At 45.3% G+C, this 12,496-nt stretch overlaps 2 protein-coding genes across 4 annotated transcripts in view; one reads left to right on the top strand and one right to left on the bottom strand.

Moving 5' to 3' along the window:
• Nucleotides 1-12,496, top strand: part of LOC114597707 (endothelial protein C receptor-like) — a 222,794-nt gene that overhangs the window by 180,674 nt on the left and 29,624 nt on the right. The gene's annotated exons all lie outside the window — the stretch shown is intronic.
• The window catches only part of PFKL (phosphofructokinase, liver type), a 40,745-nt gene that overhangs the window by 11,264 nt on the left and 16,985 nt on the right, over nt 1-12,496 (bottom strand). For all 3 annotated transcript variants that reach the window (XM_077930016.1, XM_077930018.1, XM_077930017.1), the window contains exons 6-14: nt 11,652-11,696; nt 11,368-11,476; nt 10,155-10,250; nt 9,108-9,200; nt 6,883-7,008; nt 4,333-4,397; nt 2,493-2,556; nt 563-709; nt 151-221 (exon numbers count right to left, since the gene is read on the bottom strand). In XM_077930016.1, coding sequence (XP_077786142.1) covers nt 151-221; nt 563-709; nt 2,493-2,556; nt 4,333-4,397; nt 6,883-7,008; nt 9,108-9,200; nt 10,155-10,250; nt 11,368-11,476; nt 11,652-11,696 — 816 coding nt within the window. The remainder of the gene's footprint in view (nt 1-150; nt 222-562; nt 710-2,492; nt 2,557-4,332; nt 4,398-6,882; nt 7,009-9,107; nt 9,201-10,154; nt 10,251-11,367; nt 11,477-11,651; nt 11,697-12,496) is intronic.

Raw genomic sequence — 12,496 nt, 5'->3', positions numbered from 1 at the left:
ATGAGAGCCAGATTGCATGTGAGAATTGCAGGCTTGCATGCTCACTACACACTTCGTAACAGGTACCAACCTTTTGGAACCTTTGAACTCAGTCCTGCAATTTCTCCCCATCTGCAGAGAACCACTCTGTGGGCTGTCATGTCAACTTACCTTTTGGTCCCCAGCATGGATCCTCCACGCCCTAGCCAGCCTGCAACATCGTGCCAGCCCACCTCTCGGATCTACGAGAAGAAAGATTTCATTAGACCTCTCATGATTCGCCTAGCCATTCCCAACTGCATTGCACCAGGTTGTCTTCCAAATCTTGGATTTGAAAGTGAAAGCAGTGTGGTTTAAAAGAAGAAAGATCAAATTGATATTTTGTTTCCTGTTACAACCAACTCTGCCTCACACACACCCCAATCAGAAATTAATAAGTCATGGTGCCAATTTTGCAGCAGAAATGACAACTGGAGTTCCAAATGAATGTTGCCCTGTAGATGTTCTAGTTTACAAAGTAATGAGAAGGACTAGTATTCCGACAGGAGGGAGGACCTCCTCCCTTCCAATTAGAGAGACTCACCTGTCCTTTGCTCAAGCCTTCAAAGCCATCATTCACCACATACATTGTGTGGCCTTGGCAGATCCCAACGCGCACAGCTGACCGGACTGCTGCGTTCATGCCAGCTGCAGGGGCTCCCACATTCAGAATGGCAATATTGAAATTGCTCTGCCCGGAACAGAAACGGATAATAAACAGCTGGAAGAAGTCATTGTCAGCACTCAGAGGGTGCTGGGAGCGCAGCGAGCCCTTAGGAGGTACCTCTGCTACAAAGCAAGCTATGTAAGAGGACATTGTGCAACTTCCTTGTCCTGCAATACTTCAGGTAAGTATTTTGAGAACTTCAGACAAGATACTGAGTAGCCTCGGCTGAGATGTGCCTCACTTCCTTGCATAACCATCTCAAACAAGGTGGTCCAACTTTTCATACCAAGCGGACTGCAAGAGTACTTCGGCACAGAACCCAAGGGCTGCAAACTGCCTTGTTGCGTGGGGGGAAGGAAGCAAGGCCAAAATTTGACACCCCCTCTCAGTCCTTGCACTGCCTTCCCAAAACTGGCTAAATGAGGCACCGGTCTTTGGGAAGGAACTGTGAGGCTCTGGCAGGGTCCTAGAGTCCTCCCACCTTCTTCCCAAAGCTGGGAAAGCACTACCTAGGCTTTGGGAAGGAGGAAGGAGGACTCTAGGACCCTGCCAGAGCATCGCATTTCCTTCCCAAAGTCCAGAGCCTCACTTACCCAGCTTTGGGAAGATAGCATGAGGGTTGGGGGGGGGGGGAGAAAATGTTGCTGAGGGCTGCCGAAAAAGGCCACACGCTGGACTACCCTGATCTAAAAGAAATGACAGGAAGACCATATATCAACATAATAATTACAGTTCACAAAGTCTTTGCCTAACTTTTGGCTGTAGAAGAGGGTCAAGTTTTTCCACCCTGTGCAAGGAGTTCAGAGCTCCATATAGCAGCAGCATTGGGTCCTACTTTCACCTGCCCTCTCCATCTCTTTGCACCTCTGTTCAGGCGGCTCAGGGAGTCAGGCATAGCACTGCCGCCTATGTCCCTGGGATGAAGCACATATGAGGGCTGCTGGTATTTCCTGCAGAAACCAGAGGTTACTTCTGCATTCCTTTGTTTGACCTTTGAGCAAAACAGGTGAAGATCTTTTTCCAGTACAGATGGCAGCTCTTTCCTGGTCTGTAAGGACACATCCAACCTCTATTGAAAAAGGTTGGGCATGCAAGCAACTGCTTTAAGGCTGCGAGCATCTGCAAATGGGAGGGGGAGATGTCCAGGAGACAGCACTTATTGCGTGACTGTACTGGAAACCTTTATTGGATATACAGTGTGGATTCTAGCATACACAGTGATTACATATCAGGAAGACATTGCTTTTACTGTCTGTGAACATAGAACGCAAGTGCAACTTGTGGACATTTTTTAAACCTTGCATTGTATCCAATGATGTGCCAGCAGGGTTCCACTAGTGCAACAGGACTTCCCTTTCCTTTCCTACCTTGATAGGTTCTCAAAATCAGCTCTGGGGGGTCCCCCAATATAATTTTGAGTGTGTACAGGGGGCTGGTGGGGACAGGAGAGGAAGTTCCATTGCACACAGAAGCCCTTTTTGGAGCTGCAGCATTGTATAGGTCCGTCCATCATTAAATGTCCAGATGCACCCTCTTGAGACCTGCTTCCTGCTGCCTTGGGGCTTCTGATTTGTGCTTGTGCACACAAACTTATTTATTTATTTAGTGGTGGCTTTTTCAAACACTTTCCTTACAAGGAGCTCACAAAAACAAATTAATAACAAAAGCAACATGCTTACAACACGCAACAACAAACAACAGACCATGATAAATATGGAAACATTAAAGCAGCAAAAGAAATAACAGCTATTCCTTTCACACTGAAAGAAACCTGCAGAACAAAATCTGCTTCTCTTTGCTTCCTCACCTTTTCCATTGCAGGCTTCTGGTGTGCAAGAAGCTTGTAAATGTTCCAGTTGTTTTCAAAACTCCTGGTAAAACAAGCCCACAATTATATTGGTAATCTTTTATCGTAAGAAACCACTAAAGCCAAGTCTAGGAGACAGAGAGAAAGTCTCTTCTCTTTCTTACTTTGGACTCTAGAATGCTCCTAAGATGCACAACACCTTCAAACGTGAACCTCTTTTTAATTCCTTCCAGAAAATGTACCACCACTGAAGTGCATTGTGGATGTAACTTCTCAAATTTAATTTAGCTTTTGCCTGAAAGGGCTGACCTATGGAATCTTCCACCTATTTCAATTAAGGTAAGTGAATTTTCTACTCATGCATCTTAAAGCATGCTCAGACCTTTTAACTTATATTTGTTTAAACAAAAAATACACACAAGAATATATGCACTCCCAAAAACAGTCTTAAATTGCTACTCCTGTGTCTCCTTTGCCAGGAAGATCACTTAAAGCAGGCTTCCTAATTCTCAGAGGAATTTAGCTATTGCTGGACTCCTTCAGCTATTGTTGTATTCCAAGTACCATTAGCCCCAGCCAGCATGGCCAGAGGTCAGGGATGATTGAAGCAAAAGTCCAGCAACATCTGGAAGGTCACAAGTTCCTCATCCTTGCTCAATCTGGTGTCCTCCAGATGTTTTGGACAGCACAAAGTGGGGAAGGCTGCCTCCCCACTGTGTACAGAATTATTGCCTTGTTTTGCTGCAACTGGTTATCAGTCATTTCCTCAATAAGTTATGTTTCTGTTTTCAAAATAGGCTGATAGTTTATCTAAGCCTTGAGTCTGCTATAGCAGTCACTGTGACACTGTCTTATAGGTGACAGGAAAAAGTGTTAGCCTGCAGTTCCTTTCTTAAGCATTAAGGACTTACTTAAAAGAGTGGCATGACCAGAATACTGGTCAAAAAATTCCCTCTATCTCTGATGTCTAGACTTTCAGTGGCATTGCTTACGTAACCAAAATGGCGCCATCCATGCATGAGGAAAAAGAGCAGCAGAAAAGGGAAATGATGGAATGGAGTGGCTAGAACCCTAAACAGAACCAATTCTCACCGCAACATTTTGCATAATTCTGCCCCCCCCCCATTTTAGTTCCAGTTATGGAGAGATCCTGCCATTGAATGAGTGACCAGAACATACAGTATGTATGTATGTATGTATGTATGTATGTATGTATGTTGTATGTCCACCCAAGTAGTAGTAGAACGGGGTTAAAATAGGAAGAAAACCAACTGCTCGCAATCCAAAACATGTGTGAGATTTATTTGATTCTCGTGAACCAATGATCCATGAAGAAACAAGGTTAGACACTTAAGACGCCCATGTTGCTATTAATGTCAAAAAGATGGGCCAAGTGGGTTGCAGTAGAAAGGAGAATGAAGGAAAAGTAACCATCAGCTCTGATCATTTGGCTCACAATAAATAGGACTGGCCATCAGAAGTTGAAAAAAGAGCACAGATCCACTAAACATCTAGAGATTTCCTCAGACTGTGAATCATGGCTATGGGGAGTCAGGGTTTCTCTATGCGCAGAAAAAAAGAGGTAAAGAACTTCTGTAATATTAGAGGAGTTTTTAATGCTTTTTTTGTACCTGACTTCACATTTCCTATGAAAAAACACCTTGGAAATGTTAAGAAAAAAGAACTGAACAAATGAGTAACAAGTTATTGTCTTTGCTACTAAATACCAAAGGTCTACAGCAAGACTTGCCTTCATAACAGTTGTTATTTTAAATGTTAATATAAACAAACAGATGAGAGGAAATTCAATTTCCACCCAGATCCCAGAAACATCTCTCACCTCCCTCTGAGCTGAATTGCTTCATCAAATCTTTTGTCATCCATTGCCTTCTGGACATCTTTGGTCTATAAAGATATTGTGGAGGTGGGGGGTTAGAGAATCATAGCGAGGCTCTAGTAGAAATCTAATAAAACCAAGGGTACAGTGAGATTAAGTCATCTTCTGCCAATTCCTTTTCAGGACATTCACGGACACGCTCATCGGAGGGCCATTTCAGACACAGAGAAAAAAGCGGCAGAAGAAAGGGAGGCTGGAAGGACCAAAGGATTGCAAAAACCCCTGGGGGAGATGCATTGCCTTTCTACCCTCTTCTCCAGAAAGGCTTTGGCTGGGGCAAACCAAGAAAAAGAACTCTCCCAGGGAGAGTTCGCTGGCACAGCCAGTTCCGTCATGTATGCCAATCTCCAAAGGTGTATGGCACTGAAAAGGCATGGTTCAGGGGCTCTGGAGATTCTGCGCTCCAAAATCCAAAGTCATACACCCACAAACTCCATGTTGATGGGTTGCAACAAGTTAGGCATGCATAGTTGATTTGGGAAGTGGTTTTTTTATTTAAAAAAATCTATTTTATTTTGTCAAAAACCGGAAGAAAATGGTTATTCTGGTTAATTATGTTTTTAAATAGTGCTTCATCCCAAAGGATCCCAAGGTGGTAAACAAATGCTCCAATAATATACAACACATAGTAATATTAAAACTATAAAGCAGTAAGTATCGGGGTGGCGGGGAGTAATATATACAATTTTGCTGCAGGCAGACCAACCCTTAAGCTCACATATCCCTGAAAAGCTGGAAAGGAAAAAAAAATCAATTCCCCAGTGTGTTGAAAAGCTGACAATATGAGAACAGCTATATCTCCACTGAGAAGGAATTCCACAACTAGAGTGTAGAATGACAGAAAAGGCCCAGCATCACCACAGACCAGGCCTCAGCCATCAATGGGACCATAATAAGCCTTCATTGCAGAGCTTGACTCAGGCCTCATGGAAAAATATGGGGACAAAAGACAACTGGACAGCTATATACCGTATTTTTCGCTCTATAGGACGCACTTTTTCCCCTTCAAAAATGAAAAGAAAATGTGTGTGCGTCCTATGGAGCGAAGATGCCATAGCCCTGCGACCCTCTCCTGGCTGGAGAGGTAACGCGGGGCTATGGCAGGAGCCTCTATAGCCGCGTGTCACCTCTCTAGCCGGGAGAGCGCGCGCAGGGCTAAAGCAGCCCCCCGCGACCCTCTCCCGGCTGGAGAGGTGACGCGCGCCTATGGCAGGAGCCTCCATAGCCGAGCGTCACCTCTCCAGCCGGGAGAGCGCGCGCGGGGCTAAAGCAGCCCCCCGCGACCCTCTCCCGGCTGGAGAGGTGACGCGCGCCTATGGCAGCAGCCTCTCTGCTGCGCCTTTCCGCTGCTCCCTGACCTGCTCTTTGGGGCTGGTGGTGGGCTTCCCCCCGCCAGCCCCAAAGAGCAGGTCGAAAGGAACCTGAAGCCTGGAGAGCGAGAGGGGTCGGTGCGCACCGACCCCTCTCGCTCTCCAGGCTTCCAAGGTAGCCGCCTGAACGCACCTTAAACGGCACCTTGTTTTAGAGCGGGAAAACAAGAGGGGGAAAATTCTCCCACTCTCTGTGCAGCGCCTCCTGCCGCTTCACTGAAGGGGCGCTGGGCAGAGAGCGGAAGAATTTGTTTCCCTTGTTCTCCCCCCTCTAAAACAAGGACCGTCCTATTGTCCGGTGCATCCTATGGTGCGAAAAATACGGTATAAGGGTGCAGGTGCATGGGGAGAGGCTGGTACCTATGCTAATCAAGGCTGCATTCAGACATGTTATTTTTTCTGTTAATTTGATTATAATGTTAGATTTCTTATGTTTCTTTTATGTTGTAGCACATTATGGAACTGTGGCTTTTCAATCAGCATACTACCATGCCATGCTAAATTTTAATGGTGGGAAAGGACACGTACACTGGGATGCCACCTTAGGTTTCGTCATGTGCAGTTACGACACAAAACTTCTGCAATTTTCCATGTGAACAGGGTTGCAAATGGACTCTTTTGGTAGAAACAGTTAAAACGGAAATCAGTGCTAAACTTCCACTAGATTTCCAGAGGTGGTTTTTATGTTGTGTAAAAGATCACATAAAACAGGGGAATGAGCAGGTAAGGAAATGTAACAAAAAGAAAAAAAAGAAAAAACAACCCCAACTACAGAATGCAAGCTTAGTCATACCTCCTACCCACTGGAAATCTAGCAAAACCTCATACCATGTTTTCAGATTTCTTTCTACGTAGGCTATTTTTCTTGTTTGTTTCAATGAAAGCAAATATTTTTCGTATTCCGTCTCAGATGCCATATTCCCTCTACATATGCACAATTCCCACCCCCTCCAGAGAACCTTCCAAATATCTGCTTGTTTGCTGATTATCATCATCATGTGTCAACTGTGAAGCTCCCTGTCACCCCACTCACATATTTAAAAATGGAGGCCTTCCCCCCCCCCAATGCTGTGCTTCTCCACACTGCATATATTTGGCTTCAATGATCATGTGAGCTACTCACCACTTGCACACATTCCATTAGGGGTAGGCGCACTGACTGGTTCCCGGAGAGACTGACCACACAGGCAGGAGTGTCTGGTGTTGCTTCCAGCAGTGCCATCACAGCTTCCATCCCCATTTTGCTGCTCTGGGGGACACACAATGCATTTCCAGAGACAGTCAGCTATGTATACCTTGCATATTTAGGCACATACCATGTCTCTTGGGGATTCTGCAGCACAACATGTTTTGGAAGGTTGGAGCCTTGTCTCACCAAGCACTGGAAACCATACTTCACCCCTTCAAAAATGTGTACGTGTTTCAATGTAAAAACCACTGAGACAGAAAGATGGGCTAACTGTGACGCTAACAAATGCCCACGGTTTTCACATCAGCAGCAGCACACAATCCTGTATAATATGCATCTCCTAAAGTTACAAAGCAGCAAGACTGCAAAGAAGTGCTAATGGGAAAAGGCTTGCCTTGGAGACATATAAAGAAACAAAAGACTCCCAGCAGCAGGAATATGAACTGAGATGATAGGAAGAGCCAGTATTCAAAGTTTCCTCTGACAGAAAACACTCTTCCCATGTGTTCCCACATTTGGAGCAGCACAGAATGGCTTTGGTCCACAGCCGCTCCCTCTTACCCAACAAAGTTCTGCAGTGCTATCTGACACGTTCTCATAACAGCTGTTTTCCCAAACTACTGTATTTTCTCTCTTAGTGCACGTTTCTAACTATCATGTCGACCGATCTTGTTTAACAGGCCTAGAGAGCCACCTCTTCAGAGGAAACTGAATACGTGCAACTAATTGGGTTGTTTGCTTTACTGAGAAACGGAAATCTGTCTTTTTCTGTTAGTTCCCATTCTTGGTAGTGGCAGATAGGAGCAGCCTTTACTTTGAGGGCAGTGCTTCCTCTGGGTCACAGGGTCAGCTTGCAAAGATGCCAAGGAGGGCACTGCCAGGCTGCACCAGAAGCTGAAAAATAACTCCTCCTATCCTGTAGAACTGGATAAACCAGCAGTTTGCAAAATTCAGCTCTCCAAACACCAGGTTGACCAACTGGGCAAATATTACTGTAAAAACACATCTAATGGACCATTTCCGAAAGAGAAAACATGAAGAAGACGGGACAGAAGGTCATCCCCGGGTCTTAGAACGGTCTAGCCTACAAATGCAGAAAAATATTCACCCACTCCTTTCTTGCGGCACAGGAATTCCTGGTGCGATTTTCCTACCCTGTTTAATAGTGTGTGTTTTTTGTGGGGTGGGAAAAGACTGCCTCGTTTCAATACCACTAAGAGTGCAGGAAATCCTCTGGAGCAGTGGGAAAGGTTAAGACAAAAAGAAAACCATGACCTAATGAAAAGCCTCTCCTTCCAAGTCCAGTCCTAAACAAATAGGGAATAGAAAAAAGAAGTATCTAAGTATTCTGAGCTCTGAATGGAGCTCTGCTGAGAATCTTGCTTTTGACCAGCCAAGAAGAGTTCCTAGCCCTTGGATTATTTACAAGTTAACTACTACTTGCAACAAGATGTGACACTATCTTGAAAGTGAAGACTGCCCCATCCTTGCATTAATGAAGAATACTGAGATCCTGGAAAATTTCAAGGTTAACAAAGGTTTCTAATAGTGTTAAATAGAAATGGATCAGGCATTCTACACAATGGACTGAAGAACACAAGGCTGTCTCTATGATGCACAGCAGGGTTTATTGTTAAGACAGATCTAAGTCACACCCAGAGATCTAGAAGCACTAGCCTAAGAGAAGGTCCAGGAAGCCTCTAGATTTAACACCAGAGCCTGCAAAACCAGGACAATTTTTCTGTTTGCTTCCGAGTGGCCAAGCCAAGAACAAACAAAACGAACACCATGAAGGGTGCAGAAAATGCCTTCTTGCCATCCAGTCTACTCCATTTGCCTATTGTGAGTTCTGCATGCCAGTTTTGAAAGAGGACTTGCAGTACAACATACCAGCAGTGTTTCCTTTTAGTTATGGCTTACTTATCTCCACCTATATACAGTGGGGCATAATGCTCGACCAGCATGGGCAACTGATTTCTAAATAGCAGCAGGGCACATGGACTCAGTCTGTGAGGTTCCTGCTTTTTTCAGGGTCTTCAGCTCTGACTCGCCTTTCTGCAGTTAACACAACGGCACTTTACCAAGAGAGTGAGAAGCCATTCCTTAGACATACCCTGAACACCCTGGACATCTGGCAAAAGAAAGAGAGTAACACTTACCAGGACACGATCAAATGCTGAGGGGGTCCCACCCCGCTGCACGTGGCCAAGCACAGTCACACGAGTGTCGAAACCCAGGCGCTTGACAACCAGCTGATCAGAAAGTGGGGGGAGGGAGAAAGAAAATCTGGAATTAAAGTATGCTTACACCCTCCCTGTACCAGATTCCTTGGTAAACTGGGAGAGGGGCTCTAGGTCAGACATTTATTATTACCATCATTATTACTATTATTATCAATTTATTAATCACCTTCTAAACCACTGTCGCACAGCAATTTACATGATGAAATACTGCTAAAACCACAAATATAATAAATACATTTAAAACAAGATCAAGTGAATACTCATAGTAAAGACCCATTTATCCAGTTGCGAAAGCCTCCTGGAACAAAATGCATTCAGCTGCTCGTGGAAAATGCAGATAGTAGGTGCCTGTCATATATTGACAGGAATGCTGTCCCACAGAAGAGGGGTGGCCACAGTAAAAGCCCTGCTCCAAGTTACCATAGGGCAGGCTTCTGGTACATGTAGGAGAGACTCTCTTGTGGACAGCAGTGATTTATTGGGTGTGTAAGGGATAAGGCGGTCTCTCAAGTAACTTGGTCCTAAGCTGTATAGGGACTTGTATGTTAGTACTAACACCTTGAATGTGGCCCGGTAGCCAATTGGCAGCCAGTGCAAATCCTGCAAGCAAATTGTTTTCCCCACAAGCAACCTAGCCGCAGTTTTCTGCATCAGTTACTGCCTCCAGATCCACTCCAACAACACATGTAACAACACATTGAGTGCATTGCAGTAATCCGTGAGGTTGCCAATGCAATGTTTACATCTGCATTGAAGCTGCAAATGCCCACTTTAAAATTCTCCAGAGTGATTCAAAGCCCGAAGAAAGCTGGGAAGCCCAAGTGAAAAATGGACAGTGTCAAGTTCACAGGATATTTATATACTCAAGATAGTTCCAAAATATGGAAAAGCCTGTTTTCTAAGAACCGTGTGCTAAAAAATACTTTCACTGCTATGGCTCTACAACATTAACCAGTTACTTACATCCTTCACGTAGTTAGAAGTGATTGGTTTTCCATTCCTGTCTATGGCACCTTCAGCGATGATGATAATATTCAGCCGGGATCCTCTGCTCCGGGTCTATCCAAAGAAAAATATGGAAGCCAATGATTGATCCATCAGGGAAAGGCAAGAGGCTGTTAATGGAGACTCTCTCATAATCCTAACATTAACACCTTAGGCTTGACAGTCAAGCCTTTCCCCATCAGCAACTTTGCAGTTCAGGGATGGGGAAGTAATGGTCCTCCAGGTGTTGCTGCTCTACAGCTCCCATCACTTTTGACCATGGTGATGCTGGCTGGGGCTAACAGCAGTTGGGGGTGTCCAACAATATCTGGAGGGCCAAATGTTCCCTGCCCCTGTTGTAGTTCCTGCATGCTGAGAAAGGATGACTAAAGGCAGCTAGGTGGTTCGGTATCTAATACTAAGATATTAAGAATGGTCTGCTGGATCAGGTCAGTGGCTCTTCTAGTCTAGCATCCTGCTCCCATAGTGACTAATCAGATGCCCATGGGGAACCTGGAAGCAGGGCCTGAGCACAACAGCGCTCTCCCCTCTTGCAGTTTCCAGCAACTGGTATTCAGGAGCATATTGCCTCCAGGAGTGGAGGGAGAATGCAGCCTGGGTGGCTAGCTTCTGATAGCTTTATCCTCCATGAATCTGTCGAATCTTTTTTTAAAGCATCCAAGTTGGTGGCCATCACTGCCTCTTGCAGGAATGAATTCCATGTGCTTCGCAAAGGAGTATTTCTGTCCCAGATCTTCCAACATTCAGCTTCATTGAATGTCCTCAAATTCTAGTATTAGAGGAAGGAAAGCTTCTCTCGATCCACCTTCTCTAAATTAAAAAGCCGCCAATCCTCAACTCTCTCTCTTTTGAGATCCTGTCCTCCCCCCCCCCCCAGCTCCATGCCTCTGCCAGCCAGCTTTTCCTAGTACAGCATACACACAAAGGAACATCTTCCACAAAGAGCAACACATCAGCAGCACAGAGAGCTCTGGAATGCTGCTGTGAGCTGGTGCACAGTGCATTAATAGATCTGATTCTGTAAGCTCTCTGGAAAAATATATGTGGCCCCATTAACTTAGATGTGGCCACTAAAGCAGAGAATATAAATGAAATGCCCCCCCTTTGTACTCATCAGAGAAAGAGCACACAATTTCATTTTTGTTGTGCAACAGATACCGCTGACACCCACCTCACCAAGCCTCTCACACATGAAATCCTCCCAGTCATCCTCAGGAGGTGACTCAGGGATGAAAAGCCAGTCTGCACCAGAAGCCAAAGCTGAAACTAATGCAAGGTACCTGCAGAGGAAGAGGAGAGCTTGTGAATGATGAACCTGGGGCTATCAATCATGGTGAAAGATTTGGGAGATGGGTGGGTGGGTGGCAGGCATATACCCATGTTTAGATTTAATCCCCTAATTGGAAACCCAGGTCTCCCTCAACGAAACCAGTAACAAGAGACCTCTCTCCTTACCCACAGTGCCTGCCCATCACCTCCAGCACAAATGTTCTCTGGTGACTGCAAAGCAAAAGAAGAGAATAAAGACTTGTCCAGATGGTCATTCAGTGCATGCTTCAGTTGCATCTTCTCATTACTGCAGTATTTACACACACATTAGCTGGACAGGGGAAGAGACAGCATCAATGCTGGGAGAACGAGCCCACAGATGTGTTTGAGAGCTTGCTGCTGTTGAGCACATTTTTCATTTTATCTTCCTGCCAGTCTCCTAGGCTTTTGAAGGGGACTCTCCCAGGCCTTGGGCTGACTTTGGAAAGAATCAAAAAGTCTCCAGACTTGGGAAAGAACATATTGCTGCTTACTCAGCAAACCTCACTGTGACAGGGATGAGCAGCTGAAGTCGCATGCACATTGGAAGCGCTCAGAAGGATATCACAATTAAGACTCCACATTCTCTCACAGAGGGAGGAGTGACCAAAATCTGTAGAGCCTAGGTTAGAAAATGAGCCACACCAGGGAGGAGTGAGAGGGGAGGTACTGTGGTGTTGCTTCTCCTCCACCTCTCTGAAATAGTGTAGGGTTGTGCATTTTAGCCCAGGAAAGATGCAGTGCACTGCTACTTGTGGAAGGAGCAGAAGGCTGCTGCGGCAGTGGCTGCTTGTCTCTGAAGATCAAGGAAGGCAACCAGGTCTTGCTTCTGAATCATTTGGGCAAGCAGATATTGCTTACATGGTGCCTCCAGCACAGCAGCTCCAAAGTGAAACAGTGTTCATGTGACAAGACTGCACATGTCGTGCAGGCAGGTAGGGATTCACATTTTCTTAGCAACATGTTGCTGAATGAGTGGGGAGAAATATAAC

This window comes from Podarcis muralis, chromosome 6 (assembly GCF_964188315.1).
Source record: "Podarcis muralis chromosome 6, rPodMur119.hap1.1, whole genome shotgun sequence".
NCBI classification, from domain to species: Eukaryota; Metazoa; Chordata; class Lepidosauria; order Squamata; family Lacertidae; genus Podarcis; species Podarcis muralis.
The sequence above is the reverse complement of the archived record's forward strand: the minus strand, read 5'-3'. Positions and strand labels throughout refer to the sequence as shown.